General features: G+C 43.5%; 11 protein-coding genes across 11 annotated transcripts; 8 read left to right on the top strand and 3 right to left on the bottom strand.

Moving 5' to 3' along the window:
- Positions 1 to 73: 73 nt before the first annotated feature.
- Positions 74 to 3,412, top strand: AWJ20_637 (uncharacterized protein; the record flags this gene model as incomplete). The annotated part of the gene is made up of 1 exon (XM_018882589.1): positions 74 to 3,412. One exon carries the CDS (start codon positions 74 to 76, stop codon positions 3,410 to 3,412), a length of 3,339 nt encoding a protein of 1,112 aa, XP_018734863.1.
- A 654-nt stretch (positions 3,413 to 4,066) lies between these two features.
- Positions 4,067 to 4,654, top strand: IDI1 (isopentenyl-diphosphate delta-isomerase IDI1; the record flags this gene model as incomplete). Its single annotated transcript, XM_018882588.1, has 1 exon — positions 4,067 to 4,654. One exon carries the CDS (start codon positions 4,067 to 4,069, stop codon positions 4,652 to 4,654), a length of 588 nt encoding a protein of 195 aa, XP_018734862.1.
- Positions 4,655 to 5,506: 852 nt separating this feature from the next.
- FUN12 (translation initiation factor eIF5B) lies at positions 5,507 to 8,611 on the bottom strand (the record flags this gene model as incomplete). The annotated part of the gene is made up of 1 exon (XM_018882586.1): positions 5,507 to 8,611. One exon carries the CDS (start codon positions 8,609 to 8,611, stop codon positions 5,507 to 5,509), a length of 3,105 nt encoding a protein of 1,034 aa, XP_018734860.1.
- Positions 6,165 to 6,431, top strand: AWJ20_635 (uncharacterized protein; the record flags this gene model as incomplete). The annotated part of the gene is made up of 1 exon (XM_018882587.1): positions 6,165 to 6,431. The coding sequence occupies one exon, from the start codon at positions 6,165 to 6,167 to the stop codon at positions 6,429 to 6,431; it is 267 nt and encodes an 88-aa protein (XP_018734861.1).
- A 1,155-nt stretch (positions 8,612 to 9,766) lies between the features above and the next one.
- RBG1 (GTP-binding protein RBG1) lies at positions 9,767 to 10,834 on the top strand (the record flags this gene model as incomplete). The annotated part of the gene is made up of 1 exon (XM_018882585.1): positions 9,767 to 10,834. The coding sequence occupies one exon, from the start codon at positions 9,767 to 9,769 to the stop codon at positions 10,832 to 10,834; it is 1,068 nt and encodes a 355-aa protein (XP_018734859.1).
- A 1,114-nt stretch (positions 10,835 to 11,948) lies between these two features.
- On the top strand, positions 11,949 to 13,493 carry AWJ20_632 (phosphatidylinositol-4-phosphate 5-kinase its3; the record flags this gene model as incomplete). Its single annotated transcript, XM_018882584.1, has 1 exon — positions 11,949 to 13,493. One exon carries the CDS (start codon positions 11,949 to 11,951, stop codon positions 13,491 to 13,493), a length of 1,545 nt encoding a protein of 514 aa, XP_018734858.1.
- Positions 13,494 to 14,383: 890 nt separating this feature from the next.
- On the bottom strand, positions 14,384 to 15,505 carry XYL2 (D-xylulose reductase XYL2; the record flags this gene model as incomplete). Its single annotated transcript, XM_018882583.1, has 1 exon — positions 14,384 to 15,505. One exon carries the CDS (start codon positions 15,503 to 15,505, stop codon positions 14,384 to 14,386), a length of 1,122 nt encoding a protein of 373 aa, XP_018734857.1.
- A 343-nt stretch (positions 15,506 to 15,848) lies between these two features.
- On the top strand, positions 15,849 to 16,625 carry SPS19 (Sps19p; the record flags this gene model as incomplete). The annotated part of the gene is made up of 1 exon (XM_018882582.1): positions 15,849 to 16,625. The coding sequence occupies one exon, from the start codon at positions 15,849 to 15,851 to the stop codon at positions 16,623 to 16,625; it is 777 nt and encodes a 258-aa protein (XP_018734856.1).
- Positions 16,626 to 17,627: 1,002 nt separating this feature from the next.
- Positions 17,628 to 18,656, top strand: GAS4 (Gas4p; the record flags this gene model as incomplete). Its single annotated transcript, XM_018882580.1, has 1 exon — positions 17,628 to 18,656. One exon carries the CDS (start codon positions 17,628 to 17,630, stop codon positions 18,654 to 18,656), a length of 1,029 nt encoding a protein of 342 aa, XP_018734855.1.
- A 73-nt stretch (positions 18,657 to 18,729) lies between these two features.
- AWJ20_628 (uncharacterized protein) lies at positions 18,730 to 20,181 on the bottom strand (the record flags this gene model as incomplete). Its single annotated transcript, XM_018882579.1, has 1 exon — positions 18,730 to 20,181. One exon carries the CDS (start codon positions 20,179 to 20,181, stop codon positions 18,730 to 18,732), a length of 1,452 nt encoding a protein of 483 aa, XP_018734854.1.
- A 517-nt stretch (positions 20,182 to 20,698) lies between these two features.
- Positions 20,699 to 21,904, top strand: PEX12 (ubiquitin-protein ligase peroxin 12; the record flags this gene model as incomplete). Its single annotated transcript, XM_018882578.1, has 1 exon — positions 20,699 to 21,904. The coding sequence occupies one exon, from the start codon at positions 20,699 to 20,701 to the stop codon at positions 21,902 to 21,904; it is 1,206 nt and encodes a 401-aa protein (XP_018734853.1).
- Positions 21,905 to 22,139: the final 235 nt, after the last annotated feature.

Below are 22,139 nucleotides of genomic sequence, written 5' to 3'. Positions count from 1 at the left end.
AAACATCTTGTGAGATCCCCCATACTATTGTTATTAGTATTATTTTTTATCTGGCAATTGTCGCCATCTGGCCATGTCATTGATTACTACTCTTATTAAGCCAGATTCAACTCTCCATGTAGTCTATGCGAGGATTGTTTCACCTCGAGAATACCACTTGGTCACAGCCAAGAATGCTTCCATCGATATTTACTCCATCACAGAGACTGGCTTGGCTCTGATTGAATCGCTACCGGTATATGGACAGATTGAAACACTTCTAGCATTCCAACCAGTGAAGAGACCTGATAGCGATAATTTTGCGAGTAGCAGCGAAGGCAATTCAAATTCAAATTCAAATTCAAATTCAAACTCAACGGATTGGATATTCTTTAGTCTAAATGATGGCACTACGCATGTTCTCTGCTATTCAAGTGGAAAGTTCGTTTGTTTTAAAAGCGCTGAAAGAGATAATGAAGATAGAAGAGCTTCAACAACATTCAGTTTAGTGCATAGAGCTGTTTTGGATCCGTCCGGGTCTTTCATTGCTCTGTATAGATCGGTTGGGTACATTACTTTGTTCAAGATATCCAAAAGAGCTCTTGAGGCCATTACGAAACCTACATCTGTTGGCAAGAAACATCTGGAGAGCATTTTCAGCCAGGCTCATATTGTGAGTCCTATAGATTTCGTGGATCTCAAGAACATGACTTTCCTGGCAGGAATGAAGTCACCAACTCTGGCAGTTCTTCATAAGCAGCAGGAAGGTGGTCGACGGACTGCTGGTAATATGAGTGGTGACGCTCTTTACAGTGTCAACCTTTTCAATGTTGATTCATCCAAAACAAAATTGATCCCTAGGGCTAGTCTAAATAATATTAATCTGACGGTGTTTCATATTATCATTCCCATATCTGAACCACTAGGGGGCTTCATTTTATTAGGGGGACAGTGTCTTATATACTGCAGAGGATCAGAGAAGTTAAGAAATGGAACGGGAAGCGATAAACTTGATACCCAGCATGTTGATTTTAGAGAAGGTGGAATCGGACAAGATCAAGTATTTACTACCTATTCAGAGATCGACTATAATCGATATCTGGTAGGAACTGAAACTGGCCATTTGTATCTGTTATACTTGAAGGCAGTTGATGATTTGGGAAGAGAGATCCAGGCGTATCTAGTTCCTGTGGGACAGACTTCACCTGCCACACAGCTTGTCCACCTATCCTCAAACTATTTTTTTGCATCAAGCCACGCCTCCTTACCAGTTCTCTTTCAACTTGAAAGTGAGCACAATTCCTTCTCCATTCGAATTATAGAGGAACTTGAGAATCTGGCTCCTATAGTTGATATCGACCTACAAAATGATGATAATGGCAATACTACTATAACCACATGCTCGGGTGGTGTTACTGGAAGCTCATTAAAAAGAATTGAATATGCATATCAAGTTGATAGACTGGCAGAGATTTCTCTTGATGCTGAGTCAGAAGATATTGAAGCTGTTCAATCCATGTGGCAAGTCGGCAATGTGACGGCCACCAGTTTCCTCTCGGGGACCAGACTTATATCCATGGATGAAGATGGAGAGTTTTCTGAATTAAAATCCTGGCAGGGTATTGATCTGGGTATGAGTACAGTCTTACTGGGAAAATTAGCGGATAATTTAGTCCAAGTAACGTCAGATAGGGCTTGGATGCCACAGCTTCAGAAATCGTGGTCCGATGAGAGTATAGCATTTGCATCTTTAGGGGCCGAGTATCTGGCTCTATGCATCCTCAAGCAATCAGTCGTAATTCTAGATGAAACTCTAGAGAGATTACACTCAATGTCATTTGAAGATTCTATTTCAGCATTAAATATTAAGGACGATGGGTCGTACTATGCAGTTGGCTTTTGGAACACATCAAAAGTAAGCGTAGTAGATGTTCAAAGCGATAAAGTATACATTGTAGACTTGGGTAGTAACTCGCCACCTCGGTCTTTGTTGTTTATAAAAGAGACGGGAAATGAGATTATTATTATGATCGGTATGGCAGATGGTGCAGTTCTTGTGTTTGATGTTTTGAAAAACGAACAAATTGCAGGATTTTCCATTGGCGATCAGGCAGTAAGTCTCCAAGAATACCGTGGTCAGGTCCTGGCAGTGTCAACTCAGGTATGTCTTATAGAACGACAACCCGAGTCGTCTTTCCAGAGACATACATTTTTCGTTACCAGGATACATTGTGAGACGCCGGTGGCATGGTGCCAGTTGCCTAGATCAGTTTACGGAGAAGGAGCTATCTTGTCAGCTTCAGATAATGGTGTTCTAGTGGTATCGAGAATTGCATCCAATCCAGGATACATGTGTGCTCAGGAGAGGAGGTTTGAAAAATCTTTCGCGAGGCGAATTGCTCACAATTATAATCTGGGGCTCACTGCTGTAGGAACATTACCTCAGATGCTGTGGTCGCAAAATCACACTGCTGATAGCTGTACTATCCACCTACTGGACCAATCTACATTCGAAACGCTTGACACTTTCAAGTTAGAGCCATCAGAAATTGTTGAAAACGTGACATCCATTTCGTCTGAAATGATTGAATTCGAGGGATTTATAGTGGGTACAAGCTGCGATGATAGTGCTAGTGCCAATTATGAATCCGCAGTGTCTACTGGCCAGGGGCGAATACTTCTTCTTATTGTGGATAGGGAAAATAGGAAACTCAGGCTTTGTACGGACATGAAGCTTGCAGCAAGCGTTTTTAGCATTGAATTGATAGATGAGAAACTGACAGCTCCTACAGTGAGACTCTTGTACACATATCAGTCGCACGTGAAAGAACTTCTTCTGAACAGAATATCCAATGATACCTTCACACTTGAACTTGTTCCTGGGTCAACTCTGAAATGTTCTACAGCCCCTTTATTTATTTCGTCCTTGAACAATAAAGTGGTGGTTGGCCAACTATTGCAAAGAGTTACGTCAGGAGAGTACTCGCCATCGTACGCATTAGATAAAACAGCGTCATGCGTAGGAGGCTATTGGCAGTCGAACGTTGAACTCATATCGTCAAATCGGGTCCTGGTATGTGATAACGAGCTCAACTTGGTAGTACTGGAAATCAGTAGTGAGCAAGAGAATGAACCTTCTAATCTGAGTGTCATATACACTTACAGACTAGGAGAGCTGGTCAACAAAGCGGTAAGATTACCTCGTGGCAACAGATGGGAACAACGGTTCCAAAAGTCGGTGGATTACAAGAGCCATATCCAACCACAAGCTATAATAGCCACAGTGTTTGGTGGGGTATATCTCTACAGCGAAGTTTCTGACGCATCGCTCGATGAACAACTTGATATTCTACAAGACAATATTCTCGCCAACACCAAGACCATCAATGCACCAAATGGCGGTAAGAAAGCCATTGATCTGTATCGCGAGTAAGTAAGAATTTCATTCCACTGTGCTTCTGACACTTGAGTCATGAAAAAAATCAAACAACTAACTCTAGAACTAGATATCGCAAGTCGTCAAACTCGCCATCAAATAGCATTCCTTTTGTCAACAGTGACATCATTAAGAAGTTCTCGTCACTCTCACCTTACGAAAAAGAACGAGTACTTGCTGGATCCAATGGTGGACGTCCGACCAAGATGACCATGGCCACAACGAAGGGTCTCACCGAGGTTCTACAAACACTCTAGATGTACAACATATTACTATATTCTATAGAGGTATCGTAAAGACCGGTTGTTCATTGGAACACAAAGCCCAGAGATCTGATCCCGGGGTCCAAGTCCCTTTTATAAGAAAGTTCTGAACCCCCCACTAACGACTCGAGCGGAGCGAGAGGAGCCACGGGGTCTGGGGCAGAGCCCCAGCCGCCGGAGGCAGGCCCCCGACGTGCAGATGCGAGATCTGGATTACCCCTGAAAAGTACCAGAAAGACACGAGGAGCCGCACCAAAATTTAACGCTGATCGCGCTTGGGGTGCAGATAGAGCACGATATTACGTCTGAAGTGAGTGAGTAACAGACAGATCTGTCTTGTGAGATTCTCTTGAACTTCGAACTTGTGGAACGAACGAACAGGCGCGAGATGGCTACTCAAACGATTAGTACCACTGGTAGAGAAGAGCTTGTAGTCTCGACTACTGGGTCTAGCAATGGAACTGTGGAGCTCAGTTATACTCCTGAACTCGAACGTAATGTTCGAGCCTTGAATCATGATAATATCAGTGAGCACTTCCCAGATGTATTCCCTATTTCTGGACTTGGTTCTGGAAGCTCGTCTGCTTCAGATAACGACCGTGATCTTTTTGCTGGTCATGATGAAGAACAGATCAAACTCATGGATGAAGTATGCATTGTTTTGGACTGGAATGATAAACCTATTGGTGGAGCCAGCAAGAAAACGTGCCATTTGATGAGTAACATCGACAAGGGTCTATTACACCGGGCATTCTCTGTATTTCTGTTTAATTCAAAGGGAGAACTGCTTCTTCAACAAAGAGCTGACGAAAAAATCACATTCCCCAGCCTGTGGACTAATACCTGTTGCTCTCACCCTCTAGCAGTTCCTTCAGAGTTGGGTCATGATCTGCCCACTTCGATTGCTGGTGTCAAGCAGGCTGCTCAAAGAAAGCTGGATCAAGAGCTTGGTATCAAGCCTGAATATGTAAGTTGAATACTGGAACGGTTGAATACTGAACTAGGATGTTGTCAACGGGACAGTTCAGTTACGAGATCTTCACGTGAAGACTGGTCCAAAATTGCAGCTTTACCTGTTAAGATCTTTGATCAACTATAAACGAGGTACTAACTAGTATAACAGATTCCTCTGGAGAAGTTCGAGTACTTGACTCGAATCTACTACCAGGCTCCATCCAACGGTGCCTGGGGCGAGCACGAAATTGACTATATCTTATTCATCCGTGCTGATCCTAAGCTCGATGTCAACCCCAACGAGGTGAAGGACACGAAATATGTTTCCAAATCAGAACTTTTGGAAATGTTCAAAGATCCTGGTAAGTACACAGTCAAGAATCATAATCCTGGTGATTAGTATGCGATAAATATGGTCTGGGACAGTCACTACTTGGGAGATAATACTAACACTTTCAGAACTCGCATTCACTCCTTGGTTCAAGCTCATCTGCCACAGTCACCTCTTCAAGTGGTGGGACAACCTCGATGGTGCCGCCTCCATGGCTGATGATACCATCCACCGCATGTAGAACATTGCTCTGGCAGTATTGACATTCGTGTAAATTAGAAATACAATCAATTTAATATGATTCTAACGGGAGGTATATGTTAGTCGCGTGTTTAATATGAGACAGGGAAGAAAAAAAGACAAGAAAATATGACGTGAAATTATTTGAATGAGACCGTTGCACCACGTATAACCACACCACCTGAGCTATCCACTGTCTAACAAATAATTGATTAAGCCCCCTGAGAAGGCTAGCCGGAGGCTAACTCACAGAATCGATCAAATGACATAAGAAACTTTTAAACTACAGGACAAACAAGGCAATTATTTGATATCAAAAAATGGTTTGAGGTGCTTGATAAGGAGCCAGTCCTCACGAGGCACATCATTTCTGAAGGCAGGGTCTTTGAGCATGTCGATCGACTTTCTGGTGATGTGAGAGTACAGAGGGTCAGATTCGTCCATGTGACGGCCCCAGGTAGGGGGAATACCAGAAGGAGCCTCAAGTCTGACAGCCACACCAGCATTGGTTTGACCCTTGCGCACAATGTCGACAGTCTTGTGGTTGACCTCAAGCGACTGCACGGTGCCAAGGTTGACAATATTCTTCTGGTTCGTGACAGGATCGGTCTTAACAACCGAAATAGGAGTACCAACACGTATACTTCCCTCAACAACATCAACACCCACAATCATAGGGTGTCTATTGTTGATGACCTGGATGGTTTTCAAAATACATGGGTAGATAGCCTCGTGCATGTGATCCTTCTTTCTCTGATCGAGCAACTCCTTTTGGTATTTAGTAAAGTCGTCGAACAAGTGATAGATAATATCGGCAGTGAAAATCTTGATTCCTTGCTCATCAGCATATTGTTGAGCTTCCTTGTCAATCTTTACATCGAAACATAACATGAGAGCATATTCCTTGGCCTTTTCAAGCATGGTAGTGGCACGCATAACATCACGCTTGTAAACAGGACCAATGGCAATAGACATGACAGGAATCTTCATATCCTTCAAGAAATCCAACAAAGCCTCCAAAGCACCCAAAGTCGATGCTTGGACACATACACCTCTACCAGACTTGTCTACAGAGTCCAACAATCCAGTCAAATCGTCCATGACATCGTCCATGAGCTCCTCTTCATCGTCATCAGGACCAACCAACAAAAGTCGCGAACCGGCAACAGCGTGCTCCAAATCATTAGCAGCAATCTTAACACCAAGAGCGGCCTTGACTTCCTTGTGATGCACATAAGCTGACTTGAGACGCAATTCTCGTAATGGTTGAGGCGTTAGCAGAGCACGTACGTTTGTAGCAATAGGTCCATTCTGTCCACACAAAACTATACGGTCACCTTCACGGAGAATACCATTGGATAAAACAACATCGATAGTGGTACCAAGACCCTCAATGACCTTGACTTCCAAAACAGTGGCCTCAAGTTGGGACAAGTACATCAACTGCTTGCTCATTCTGGATTGAGTCAATTCTAACAGCAGATACAAAAGATCTGGGATACCCTCACCAGTGATAGCAGATGTAGGAACCAAAGACAAAGTCTTGGACAAATTGTCATTTTGGAAGTAAAGTTCAGAGTTGAAACCTTGTTCAGCAAATGCAAGCTTGGTCTTCTCAAGACGGTCTTGGAACTCGCTCTTAACTGATCTCTTTTGCTTGGCAAATGAGTCTCTGAATGAGTTGTTAGGAGTCGATTCCCAGTCGTACAAACGATCAATCTTGTTAAGTGCAACCACGAAAGGAGTCTTTCTGTCACGCAACAAACGGATTGATTCAATAGTCTGAGGCTCCAAACCGTGCATGATATCGACAACCAAAATAGCAATATTACAAAGAGACGAACCACGCGAACGCAAGTTAGAGAAAGACTCGTGACCTGGGGTATCAATAACCAAAAGACCAGGAACATTGTATTGGACATTGACAAACTGCTTCATAACAGCAGTCTTTTGCTCAATAGCATCGATAGGAAAGTAGGTAGCACCGATTTGTTGGGTAATACCACCGGCTTCACCCTCTTGAACGTTGGTTTGACGAACCTTGTCAAGAAGCTTTGTCTTACCGGTATCGACGTGACCAAGAATACAGCAAATGGGAGAACGAAGGTTGGAAGCAGATGCTCCGGCTATAGCCTTTCTTTCACGCTCTTCACGCTTTTCGTTAATAAGAGCTTGTCTCTTACTGGCCTTGGCAACTGCCTTTTGAAGCGAGTCCTCATCAGCATTATGAGCAGCTTCAGCGGCATCGTGAGCAGCCTTGGCAGCTGCATCACTGGCACCGGCATCCTTAGAAGTACCATTCTCTTTAACAGCAGCATTACCCTTCTTAGCTTCAGCAGCCTTGGTTTCAGTCTTGGCAGCCTCAACCTTGGCCTCCTCAGCCTCTTTCTTTTCTTCCTCTTCATCGTCCAAAGCCTCCCAGTTATCCTTAACTTCACCATCAGAATCAATAGCAGCCTCCCAATCGTCAATCAAAGCCTCTTCCTCTTCAACCTCTGGGGTAGCAGCGGCAACAGGCTCGACTTCTTTAGTAGCAGTAGCAGAAACAGATTCTGGTTCAGGAGTGGCTTCAGGAGTAGCCTCAGGAGTGGCCTCTTGGGCAACACCTTCAATGGCTGACTTCTTAGTGCTCTTCTTCTTGCCATATACAACCTTCTTAGGCTTTTCAACAGCTCCCGAAAGACCCTCGACCTTGACACCTGAAGCAAGCAGATCCTGACGACGCTTCTCTTGTAAAGCGATCTGTTCCTTTTGCTTTTTAGTCAAGAACTTTCCGGCAGCCTTGAGCTCCTCACGCTTGGCCTTTTCCTTCTCCTTCTTCTTTTGTCTGGCTTCCTCTCTAAGTCTCTCCTCTTCAGCTAGACGTTTCTCCTCCTCCTCAATCTTTCGCAGCTCTTCCTCTTCAGCCAATTTTTGAGCCTCTTCAGCAGCCTTTCTAGCAGCAATTTGTTTTTGAAGAGCTGCTGCAATAGCACTCTTACCGGTCTTCTTCTTAGCTGGGGCAGAGCTGGTGGTGGTGGACGAGGTCGTACTCGAAGTAGTCGATTCAGGACCAGGAGAGCTGGCTTTAGGTTTCTTTTCAACAGCAGGAGCAGTCTTCTTACGCTCAGCCTGGGCCTTCTTTTTAGCCTTTTCTCTCTCCTTCTTCTCCTTTTCCTTCTCCTTCTTACTCTTGACAGTGACGGCAGCAGCAGCAGCGTCAGCAGCAGCCTTTTCGGCTTGTTCAGCTTCCTCTTGCTCCTTCTTCTGGTCCTTTCTCTTTCTAGAACGTTTCAAAGCTCCCAATAAACCACCGTCTCCGAACTCGTCGGCCAAATTGCCCTCTTCTGGCTCTTTTGAAACAGGCTCCTCAGCTTCGGGAGCAGGCGATGGCGACCCGAAATCTTCAGCTTCGTTGGTCATGTACATGTCTTCCTCATCATCGTAACTCTTGGACTTCTTATCTCTGTTGATTGTTAGTGTTTCTTTCTTTGTGGATGGGGGTTTTTGCCCCCCGGCGGCTGGAGCTCCGCCCCAGGCCCCGATGCTCCTGCTTCGCAGGACATAACTCTGGCTGGTGACCGAATTGTAGAGCAAATTGCAAAAAGTAGGAGATTTCTGGTGAAACTACAGTCGTGGAAGACACGAGTGCACCTCGAAGTACTCACTTTTTACCCATGGTGAATGTTGAAAACAGGCAGCGAGTGGGTCAGTTGGATCCGTAGACGTATACTACTATCTACCAGATCTCCAAAATGTGGTATGTTTTTTTCCTCAAATGACAGATGGAAAAATTACTGTCTTATATCTGTGTATCTACAGAAGTTGTTAATTTCTGTTCGGAAGCAGGGAGTAGTCAAAATCCGCAGCTAGCCTAATACTGAGTGAGAAGAGTCTGAATTATTTCTGCGGCAGCCTGCGATGAGTTTTTTCTATTCAGTGAACCTTGAGCCGCATACGCCGTCCATGAGCCGCATGTTTTCATTCCGTCTGACAGTCCAAAGGGCTAGTCAAAAAAGATATTAAGCTACGAGATTGCATTCTGATATGTAGTTTATATAAGTAATCGCGAAAATATCATAAAGGGCTTGTTTGATTGTGTCAAATTGACATTTGGCAACAGCCGCCTGGATACTGCGTCATAGGTACCGTTGCTTCATCTTCTAGATTTTTCAGCAGATCTGCCTCGACAACAGAAATTCATGGCGTGAAATTTTGTTAGCGAGGTTCACATCAGGGCCCTGAAAAAATGATTCCGGTCAAGTAAATACAGTTATCTATTTTGATCTGACATATTCTTTCACCTACTGACTAACCGAAGACACTAAAAGTCCACAGCACAAAATGGCGACTATCGTAGATAAGATCAAAGACGTAAGTATAACCTCGAACACTGAACAATACTCTCAGTATCTTCAGCATTCTTGGAGCTCATGAAACCCAGTCAACCCTATCTCGGTGGATCCGTAGACGGTCCTCGCAATCTCCTGCGAAGCAGGAGCCACGGGGTCTGGGGCGGAGCCCCAGCCGCCGGAGGCAAACACCCCAATAAGTGACTAACAGAAGGTGTAGATTGAAAATGAGATGGCCAAGACCCAAAAAAACAAGGCCACCTCGTTCCACTTGGGTCAGTTAAAGGCCAAGCTTGCCAAGCTGAAGCGTGAGCTGTTAGCCGGTCCCAGTGGAAGTGGAGGTGGTGCTGGTGGTGTAGGTTTTGATGTTGCTAGAACAGGTGTTGCTTCAGTTGGATATATCGGATTTCCATCAGTAGGAAAGTCGACCCTGCTGAGTAAAATTACCGGTACTCATAGTGAGTCTGCAGCCTACGAGTTCACTACATTGACAACAGTTCCTGGTGTGATTCAGTACCGTGGTGCCAAGATCCAGATGCTTGATTTGCCTGGTATTATTGAAGGTGCTAAAGATGGTAAGGGTCGTGGTAAACAGGTCATCGCCGTCGCCCGTACCTGTAACTTGATATTTATCGTATTGGACGTTAATAAACCATTACAGCATAAACAGGTGATTGAACGAGAATTAGAAGGATTCGGAATCAGAATTAATAAAGAACCACCAAACATCGTTTTCCGTAAGAAGGATAAGGGCGGTATTAATATCACCAACACTGTTCCACTCACAAAACTCGATTACGACGAAATTAGAGCTGTCATGTCGGAATATCGCATTTCCTCAGCTGATATCGCTTTCCGATGTGATGCTTCTGTAGACGATCTGATTGATATTCTTGAAGCTCCTAATAGAAGATACATTCCTGTGGTGTATGTTCTGAACAAGATCGACTCCATCTCTATTGAAGAGCTGGACCTGTTATTTCGTATTCCCAATGCTGTACCTATTTCATCTGAAAACGGATGGAATCTGGACGAACTGCTCGAAGTTATGTGGGATAAATTGAATCTCGTCAGAGTATACACCAAACCTAAAGGCCAACAACCCGATTATGAACAGCCTATTGTATTGCGTCAAAACAGATGCAGTGTCGAAGACTTCTGTAACTCCATCCACAAATCACTCGTCGACGAGTTCAAGAACGCCGTCGTCTACGGTCGTAGTGTCAAGCACCAGCCTCAGCACGTGGGTCTCAGCCATGTTCTCATGGACGAAGACGTTGTCACCATCCTCAAAAAGTAATCCCTCTGCTTTTCTGTTTATAGCATTTATGAAGATACGAGCCTTTCTATTGTGTTGATGTGTGCTTGCCTCCGGCGGCTGGGACTCCGCCCCAGACCCCCTGGCTCCTGCTTCGCAGGAGTTTCAGGGGCCGGTGACAAATTAATTTAGAACTAAGCCATAGGACAAATATCGTCATAGCCCTGGGGGTTGACTGTTTTGTACGGATTTTGTGTAAGTAAAAATAAACACTAAATTAAAAAAACCTTTCGGTTTAATAAAGCATCTAATTCCTATATAGCTAGGTTAGACTTCATTGATAACATTTATATGCACTGGACCTGCATAATCTCATGTACTGCAAGGTCCCTGTATGCACATCAAGCTTCTCTGGTTCAGTGGCCTTCATCAAAATCAATAGAATATGTCAGTTTTATTATAGTACTATGAACTTGTGTCGTGTTTGCCTACTTCCACTTTTGAGTCGAAGTATTTCTACCTGAAAAAGGTTCGGGTTGGGCCTTGTGGGTAATCTAGATTACCCAGGCTGATCTTTCTTGATTCTCCTGGCTTTTAATATTCCGGGATACTGAGAAAATGAACGAGAAAGCAGAACCAATTGATTTGGTCATTTTTACAACTATCTTCGAGTGAGGCTTCCAGGAAAACAAGAGCTTTCAGGTTGCAAACCGAATCCTAACAATCGCTATCGTAGAATCACGTGATCATCTCATATTTTGGCGACTTCGTGATGTACAATGTAAACATCCCCTGAGATTGACTTTGTGGGGAACTTACACCTCATTTAAATAGTTTGACACTTCTTTCCCGACTGTTTTTAAATAAATCAATACCCAATAACCGAATAAATATCAATCAAAATGTTACTATCTTATAAAAAATTAAAACTTATGGGGGCTGTGCAACTCCAGCTCGAAAGTTATGGGGGATGGGCTTGGTCTATATAAGCAACAGGAATCCCTGCAGACTTCACTTCTTCTTCTTTTCTCCTCGTCTATCCTAACAATTCTGCCTGCTAAGTTTGCATACCAGTATTGTTTTAAGATTTTTTTAACCAGCGCTTTTCAACCCAATTATTCTTTTTATTTTATTACTGCCTATTTGTTTTTACAAAATGGGCAGTTTTGGTCAACTTGATTCCACCTTTCGCTTCCCTCTTGAGCAGGGTGAGTTTGAGTCTCAAAGACCGGTTCGCAAGTTTCCTCGTCGCCCTGTTTTGAATGACGCTCGCCGTCCTGGTTCTGGGACTTATTATGGTAACTTGGGAGAGATAGAGAACCGTCGTCCTGCTAGACGTTCTGCTTTTGCTTATCACAAGACTATTCAAGTTCCTATTGCTTATGACTTTTCCGTTGAATCAAACAATCCCCTCGCAGTATCCACCCAGGTTGTCGAAGATGATGAGGAGACTGATTGTGAAGAGCTTTTGTTGAACTTTGCTCCTGATGATTATTCCGGGTCTAGAGACTCTAAAGGCTTCCTTTGTGGTGAGGTGCCTACTTTGCTTCCTGATGATCCATTGTTTACTGGTATCCCTGATTGTGCTAAAGAAGACGATGACGCTTATTTAAACCGTGTGTTTATTAATGCCTCAGACGACATTGAAACTATTAATTCTATGAATGCTCCTGATGCCTCAATTGGTTCAGTTGAGCTTGTCGAATGTGCTCTTACCAGGGTCGACAAAAGTTTCGAGAACTTGGGAATTATTATTGAAGAGATATTATTTGATATGCCAGAGAAAGCATCCAAAATGGCTTCTCTTAAATCCAAGTTGGCATTTGGCAAACGCCCCTCTATTTCTGGATCCACTCTATTTACTGGAATCCTTACTGGTCTTTGTTCCAACCCTCCATTGTATGCTCCTGGAGTACCTCATACTTCCATCTATGAAGTTAAGAAGTACCAACTTCAGAGTGGTGCCATTCTTGGAGTTCATTCGCCCGTTGTTTACAATCAAATCCGGGCCGTCTGTGGAGTTGACCACGACGAATTGATGAGTTCATTTGATTTACAGTCTTTGGATGCTGCTATTACCGAGAGAACTGGCTCCGAATTTGTTACTCCTGATGGGAAATTCAATATTAAGACGCTCAAGCGCAAGGAGTACCAGATGATCTCTGATTCTAAGTTTCTAGATGACTACTACACCCATGTCAGAGACTTATTGACACGACTTCCTCCCTACCTGGGACACTACACTATTTGGGAGAATGGAAAGGAAACACATTTTGTTGTGACGAAAAGTTTAGTTGACAAGAACAATGACACTCTGTTCAAACTCAAGGCATCGACTGATGGCGACCTTAATAGATTCCCTCGTGTGGTTATCAAGGATCTCAATCACCTCAACGACAAGTATTTTCATTTGCCAGAGAATGTGCGAGACCATATCATTGGTCAGGTTAGAACCGATGCCAAGATGTTAAAGAGGCACAATATTCTGGATTATTCATTATTGGTTGGGCTTGAGTGTGACCCTCTTACTGGTGAAGAAACATCCTCAGTTGGCCTTAGTATTGCCCTCTGCCCCTCTAGTCGGGTCAAGAGAGTGGTTGGTAGTATCAGATCACTAATTTCTGGACACTCCACTTTCAAGGATCTTCGCCAGTCTGCCTCGGTCAATGGACCGGGCAGACCTGTGGCCACACACTGTTGAGTTCATTCTTTCCATCTTTGCGGTCAGCTGGTCAGTCTAGCATTATTCAAGGCACGCAATGCCTTGTTTTTCATTTCAGTTTTATCGTACTATTGGATTGGTAGTCACTTTGATTTCCTTTCGGATTTGTGATTTCAGTCGAGGTCATCCCGAGCCCCGGCTATTTTGCACGTCATTCATTGGTTCACGGGCTCCTTGTCTGGCAATTCGCTCATCGTCCCTTGTTGTTCACTACATCAGTCGCCTCGCACACCGCGAGCAGACGACGATTTAGACCGTTCGACTACGGTAGAGCTGGCTCCTTGCCAATCTACTCTTAGAAATTCTTGAATCCTTCCAATTGCGGCGCTTCCTTAGCGACATTTTGGAACTGGAGTTCAAGGCTCAAATTTCTATGGACGGACCGATGAACAGAGTAGACTTGGAGCACTTGGTGTTGATACTGGCACCTGATCAATGAACTTCGAATAGTACCCCCTACAATGACATGGCATTATCAACAAGCTACGCTGACTGGTGGTAACCGAACTCGAGATTGATTGAACTTGACAGCTCATTTCATTTTTTTACGACTGTGATGACTTTATATGAACTTTGGAGTTTGGCTTACTTTTATGTCTAATGTTTAATATTAATAATTTCTTATTTCTTCCGACTATAATGGAATGTCTCCGCTTCCATAAGAAGTAACAATAGGGCCCTGCCTCCGGCGGCTGGGGCTCTGCCCCAGACCCCGTGGCTCCTGCTTCGCAGGAGATTGCTGGGAACGTCGACGCCACCGACTCGAGCAAAGCGAGGAGCCACGGTGTCTGGGGCGGAGTCCCAGCTTCCGGAGGCAGTCCTGTGGTAAAATGATAAAGACACATCGTTAGATAAATGCATTAAATTATTTACGCAAAAATAGCCACTTTAATGACAAGGTTGCCATCGCTATCCTGTGGTTTCGAGGCAATATCAAATGCCTCAGTGACGTTTTCAAGACCCTTCACTTTATGGGTAATGATTTTGTCAATAGCGGGAATGGCCCCAGCCTCTAGAAGCTTGACACCGGCAGCATAATTATTGGCGTATCGGAAGACTCCGATCATGTTGATTTCTTTTATTAAGGCAGGTCCCAGGTGCAAAGTTTGAATAGGAGTGCCCATTCCAACAAACACAAAGCGTCCACCAGCAATGGTGGCATAAAGACCAGCTTGAACACCTTGCTCAACACCGGTACATTCGAATGTGATGTCAAATGGAACTCCCTTGTCAGGATTAATGCTTAGTAGGTCATCAGCAATGGTTTGTGCAATTTCAAGCTTCTCTTCGATAGTTTCACCTCTCTTAGGAATAACAACATGGCCGTGAGTTGCTAATCCATTCTCAAGAGCAAAATCAACTCTCTTCTGGGAGATGTCGTAAATCACGATAGTCGTAGCACCACTGATCTTGGCGACAGCAGCACAGAGCAAGCCAATAGCACCAGCACCAATAATTAAAACAGATGCACCGGGGAAAACTCGGGCTTTAGTTCCGGCATTAAGGGCGACTGCAAGAGGTTCTAATAATGCACCCTGTTCAAGAGGAATGGATTCAGGTAACTTATAACACCATGACGCCGAGCAGTTGATTCTCTCCTGCAAAGTTCCTTGGAAATGGGGGAATGATTTGGCACTTGATCTGAACTTCATATTTCCACAAAGGTTATATTTACCACTCTTGCAAAATTTACAATCACCACATGGTTGACCAACTTCAAGAGCGACTTTGTCACCGACCTTGAGATTTGTAACATTTGGTCCCACTGCTGTCACGATACCAGCTGATTCATGTCCTAAAGAAAGTGGTTGACGAACCTTAAAATCTCCATTTCTACCATGCTTATAGTAATGTAAATCAGATCCGCAAAGAGTTGTGCACTTTACTTGAACCTGGACTTCACCAGTACCAGGGGCTTCGATATCTCTAGTTTCGAGACCAATTTCATGCTCCTTATACAGGACACTGGCTTTAATTGAGCTGACAGTCATTACGAAAGATTATGTGAACCAAATTACTGATAAATGCCAATATTTTTTCAGTAGAGAAATCTAAAGAGGGGGATATATATACAAAAATAAATAAAATAAAAGCCGTGAAGAATAAGAAAACGGAGTGTCAAGTTAACCTGAAAATACCTGACGATCCCGTATGCCGGGTTGTGGGGGATTTACCCCCACCTACCGAAACAGGCGAAAACAGGGGACCCCCACTACCAATAAGCACGCCCCCACTCCGTAAGATGCGGAGAAATATACAACGTGAAATTTCACTCATTTGACACCTTTTAACTACGAAAAACAGTACTAATTATTACTTTATTCGCAATTCAAGATGTCTAGCGTGTTTTCACTGAAGGGGAAAGTGGCTTTGGTCACTGGTGGTACCCGTGGTATTGGTGCAACTATGGCCACTGCTCTGGCTGAGCATGGCGCTGATGTGGTGTTGGTGCAAAGAGATACAACCAATGATTCTACCAAACTAGCAATTGAAAAGCTGGGGTGCAAAGCTCATATCATTACTGCTGACCTGTCAGATAAAGAAGATGTATCAACTATTGTCAAGAGAACTCTAGAAGTGGTTCCCACTATTGACATTCTCCTGAACTGTGCTGGTATTCAAAGAAGACACAAGGCAGAGCAATTTCCAGATAATGATTGGGATGAGGTGATTCAAGTTAACCTCTCTACTGTATTTAGACTTGCCCGTGATGTCGGTGCTCATTACTTGACCAAACAGCCTGATTCTGCTGGCGTTCGTGGAAAAATCATTAACGTTGCATCACTTCTGACTTACCAAGGAGGAATCACTGTTCCTGCATATGCCGCTTCAAAGGGAGGTGTCGGCCAACTCACTAAAGCCCTGTCAAATGAGTGGGCTTCTAAAGGTATCAATGTTAATGCCATTGCTCCTGGTTATATTAACACTGACATGAACGAAGCCTTAATTGCTGATCCTACTCGTAGTCGTCAGATCTTGGAACGAATTCCTGCAAATCGCTGGGGAAAACCTGAAGATTTCATCGGTCCTGTGGTTTTCTTGGCTTCAAATGCATCAAATTATGTCAGCGGGGAGATTCTAGTTGTCGATGGAGGTTGGATGGGCCGCTAAATTGGTCTGACGCAAAGAAAAAAGGACCCAAGACATTGTACCTTGGCTTGAATTTGATTAAAACAAACCTCTAAGGTTGGAACGCAGCTCGAGCAGTTGAATTGATATGGATCTTCAAAATCAATGCATATTAGTCCCTGCATTTACATTATCGTCAGTTTGCATATTCAGTTCATTAATAGTAACATAATTTATAAATAGAGAGATTTTGCTGTCATAGTCATAAATTATTTAATCTGTAAACTGCGAGTAGGTGTCAGTCAGAAGATTTACAAACAGACTAATAATGGCTGTCTTAAATCCCCGCTGTCTCTTCTTTCTGCTATTGTCGTTCGTAGGTTTAGCACTAGCCGATATTCACCCTATTGAGGTCAAGGGACGACAATTTGTAAATGCCGTCACACAGGAGCCAGTGAGTCTTTTGCATGCATTTGTGAATCAAAAATTTTAATCTAACAACTCTCGTAGTTCTATATCAAAGGAGTTGATTATCAACCAGGTGGATCATCAGCCTACATGGGCGCGTCTGACCCCCTCTCAGATATTGAGTCATGTACTAGAGATATTTTCCTATTTCAAGAACTTGGAATTAATGTAAGATTAATTAACATATAGTAACCAGCTTCTTGTGAACTAACATCAAAGGCTATTAGAGTTTATACTGTTAGCCCTGATCTCAACCATGACGAGTGTATGACGTTGTTGGCACAGTCAGGAATCTATGTAATATTAGACGTAAACTCGCCAAGAATTGGTGAATCATTGAACAGATATGAACCTTGGACATCTTATAACAAGGAGTATACTGAACATATTCTCAAGGTGGTCGAGCAGTTTTCGGGTTACAATAACACTTTGGGCTTCTTTGCTGGAAATGAAATAATTAATGATGAGCAATCTGCAATGGTAAGTTAACTCACAATGAATTAAAAGGGAGTGAAAGGTCTAACAAATATCAAGGCTTCTCCCAACTATATAAAAGCCGTCATTCGAGATATCAAAATGTATATCAGCAATCATTCTCCAAGAAAAATTCCTGTTGGATACTCGGCTGCTGACGACCTACGATTCCGTATATCTCTTGCTCACTACCTTGAATGTGGCGATGAGTTCACGTCTGCAGACTTTTATGGCGTTAATTCATATCAATGGTGTGGACATCAAAGTTTTACCTCTAGTGGATATGATAGCTTGGTAGCAGATTATAAGGACTACTCGTTGCCCATTTTCTTATCAGAGTACGGTTGTAATGCTGTGTACCCTCGACTGTTCCAAGAGGTTTTGGCTTTGTACACTCCAGAGATGACTGAAGTATTTAGTGGAGGCTTGGTTTACGAATTTACACAGGAGCCTAACAACTATGGGTTGGTAGAACTTGACCAGTCAGGAAATGCTTACACAATAGGCGAGTTCGATACTCTCAAAGAAAAGTTTAACCAAGTCAATGGTTTTGAGCCTCGAACCCCGCAAGAAAACTCTAGACCGACTATATGTAAAGAAGAGTATGATAATATCAACTTGGAAATCCCGATTCCCAGTAGCTTTGGTGTTGACATGATAGCACATGGGTTGCCGGTTCGTAGAGGAACATTTGTACATGTCACGGTCAACGCCACTATGCACCGTATTTACAATACAAACGGTGAGGAGATGACCAACAAGGAAATCAAGATTCTCCAACCCTTGACACTCCAAAACCCAGACAGAACTCCTAATGCCGGTATGTTTGATGCCTCCAATTCTATAAATAACACCACACATCCAGGTATTGAGTATGCTACGGTAAGTGATGGGGTAGCACAACCTACTCTACCCTCAAATATTGCCAGGAGAGTAGAAGAAAGAAAACACCTTGATCAACACAAGAAGTTGAATGGTGGCTTTGCGGAATCTTCAGCCAGTGTGTACCCGAGCTCAAAAGCTTCTAAAGTGACTGAATCAACTAATAGCGGGGGTAAAAAACAAAGTTTAACACTTTTAGCTTCTGCTATAGCTTGTGGATTCGTTGGGATCGTATATGGAATGCTTTGATTAACACAAGTAATTAGCAGATTAAAAAAATCTATAAATAAATAATCAAGGTAACATGCAAAAATGCAGCCGTCTAGTTAATGAGACTGACGCCAGCAACGTCTTTAATCGTAAAGTTTTCGATCAAATTCCTTAGTGAACTGGAGCTTTCAATAACATTAGTTAATCGAGATAGCTCTTCAGAGGCGAGTAAGCTTGTTTTAGTGGTCAGAACTATGGTGCATGATATTAATGCTTCATTATTAACCACTCTTTCCCCAAGAGCTACGAGAAGATTAGGCAGCAGCTTGTATGATAAGAAAATTGATAGGCTTCGAAGGTTCTGGAGTGAAGTAGAAGAAGCAATCGTCTGCAATAGGTACTCGATATTCCCAAATGTAGATGCTTTCCCGGATTGAGAAAATTGTTTTCGACAGAACTGAGAAGGAGGTGACCCCGAATTGAGTGTATACAGGTGAGATAGAGTTTGATCTGAGAGGGGTAGCATGTCGATACAGCCAATATTAAGCGCTTCAAGATGGGGGAACATGGTGCTCAAATCACAAGTTTGTAGAGATTGAGCATCAATCGATAATGATGTAGCATATCGATCAAACATAAATCGTTTCGATCCTTGGTGAACTTTACAGCGTGACAAGAATATGCTATGTGAAGTACTGGCAGGGGACTGAGAAGAGAAATAGGATGATTCTATTGATGCATTGTTGGGTGATGATGATAAACCTGGGAATGAAAATGGCGACGTTGGAGGAGATGATCGGGCAGAGTATGGCGGTGTTGATTCTTTAAGTTGGTTTAGGCCGATAAGTGTCATGGAATGGAGATATAACTTTTGGAAGTTGGCAAAGGGCCATATTTGTGATTCAGTAATACCCACTCTCCATCCTTCTTCAGATGACATATATAAAGATATCAACCTTTGAGGTAGGACTTTGGCTGGGAATATGTTCATAAGAAATGCTGGGAACTCAAAATTAGGCGATATTTCGCGTAACTCTATATGCTCCAAATTTGGGAGTTTGGAAATAATCTCGAGAATTAATTCTGCCCATGATTTCTCGATAGGAGTACTAGAAGTAGACATCATATGGCCCATATGGCCCATATCAGGCTGAAAGTCTTTATAGGGGTGAACGAACACAATATGCTTGACCAAAAGTGACGGTTTCGTTAGCGAAGGGGTCTTTTTTTTATAGCTCTTGCTTGAACATATGCATTTATAAAACGATTTAGCCTGGCGTTTGTTTCGGATTACGACTTTATCGTACAAAATTTCATCAGCCAAAATGGAGTTCAAATATCTACATGTGGCCGAGAGTGAAAATAAGTCCCTAATAAAATCCCAAACTTCCCTATCAGCAACAAGTTGTTCTAGAATATTTTCAATAATCTCTACCGGCAAAACAGATAGATTTGCAGGACCAAGACACGGACTTTTCTTATCACTCGAAGCTACAAGCGCCAGTTGATAATCGGGGCCTTTTGTCTTTAACCTGTTGAGTAAGGAGAATCTTATTTTCTTCATCCTGTTGTGATCCCTAATAATAATACAGTCAGTAATTCGCGAGTTGAAAATGTATATCGCACTTGTTCAAAATCCCTCCTTTTCAAAATGTTTTCATTGATAACTTTGAGTTTTATATGTTGAGGCGTTAAAATAGAGTGTAAGATCATATGATGGCAGCCTGCCATGTTCGGCCGCCGATAGCCAAGTGTTTCTGTACGTCGACCTACAGTGCGTTAAACGGTTATCAATGCAAATTTTATGCGTGGCTTGAGACCTGGGCAGATCTTTTCAGCCGTCCAAAGTGGCGGTTAAGATAACGAACGACTAGTTAGGAGCACGCCGATAATAAGATATACGTCGAGCTATCCCTATACACGACATACCCCCCTAACCGAGGCAACCCCACCTTTTGATCCCCTCAGTCAGCGTTTATCAGACCTACCGAGAATATATCTGAGAGGATCAAGTGTCTTGGAAAAATCAATTTGGTTCATTGAGATATTAAGTCTTTGGCTCCAGAAGCCAGTAAAGCGAAATGGACTATTTCTCATCACTTAATGCGAACTCATTAGATCCTGATACACCTACAATTTTTGAACTGCTGTCAGCCAAACAGCTTCAGGATCTCATTTCGCCATCTCTTCGATATATTATCACATTCTATGCTCAAAGGAATCCCCAGTATTTATTGAAAATAGCGAACCGATATGATGAGCTGTACCTTTTGTTAATGGGACTTGTGGAATACTATCATCTCAAGAATTGGAATTCATCTTTCACAGAAAAGTTCTATGGTATCAAGCGGACCCGTAATCTGGCTACTGGAGCATCACTTAACACAAGATTAGCAGCTCCTGCTCAATTCGAGAAGCATAGAAGACTCACAAAAAAGCAGGTTCTAGGCTCGTTGTTCTTTGTGATGGTTCTTCCATATATAAAGGAAAAACTGGATGCACGACATGAGATGCTCAAAGGTCGATATATGTTCCGTAGTGCGGAGCAAGACAGAATAAGAGCATATGAATCTGGTCAATTGAAACAAAAAGTACAATTTGAATTCGACCAGATTCTTCTAAAATGGTATCCTACAGTAACAATGTTGGAATCGTCAGCCTCCCTAGCATTCTATCTATTTTATTTATTCTCCAAAACCAGCTCATCTGGACCAGCAGACTTCCTTCTCGGCATGAAATATTCTCGTATGAGCCAATATGACTACCAGCTTCACGATAAGCCTGTAGTTCCCTCATTAATAGCGGATTCTGATGGCGACAACGACGTAGCCAATTCATTTGGCGACAAACTCGTCGACCTTATCACGACCACTCAAGGACTTGTCAAAGTAAAAGATATCACGCTCTCCGGCCTGTCATTTGCCCTTCCCACATCCATGTTCCTATTAAAGTTTCTCGAGTGGTGGAATGCCAGTGACTTTGCGCGACAATTGTCGAAAAAGACTCGAGGCAATGGCACTGAAGACGAGAACCTGCCAGTTCCTGACTACCCTCAAGCCCGCACCGGCTCTGGCCTGTGTCCACTCTGCAGCCAACCCCTCACCAACCCCACAGCCATCGAAACAGGTACCGTCTTCTGCTACCTCTGCATCTACCGCCATCTCGAAAGCGGCAACGCCCAAACCGGCGGCCGGTGTCCCGTCACGGGCCAGCGACTCCTAGGATGTAAATACTCGCCCGAAAAAGAGGGCTGGGAGGTATCCGGCCTCCGCCGTTTAGTGTTGTAATAAACAAACTACCTGAACTGGTGCTGCCTCCGGCGGCTGGGGCTCCGCCCCAGACCCCGCTGCTCCTCTCGCTGCGCTCGAGTCGTCACGTCTACGGTCCCAGAAATCTCCTGCGAAGCAGGAGCCACGGGGTCTGGGGCGAAGCCCCAGCCGCCGGAGGGACAGGTCAGATTCGTAGATGAAATTCTGTTACTATAGGAGGGGAGGATGCAAAACACAGTCATCATGCAAAAAT

Source organism: Sugiyamaella lignohabitans, chromosome A (genome assembly GCF_001640025.1).
Source record: "Sugiyamaella lignohabitans strain CBS 10342 chromosome A, complete sequence".
Classification (NCBI taxonomy): domain Eukaryota; kingdom Fungi; phylum Ascomycota; class Dipodascomycetes; order Dipodascales; family Trichomonascaceae; genus Sugiyamaella; species Sugiyamaella lignohabitans.
This window is presented reverse-complemented; position numbering and strand designations above follow the sequence as displayed.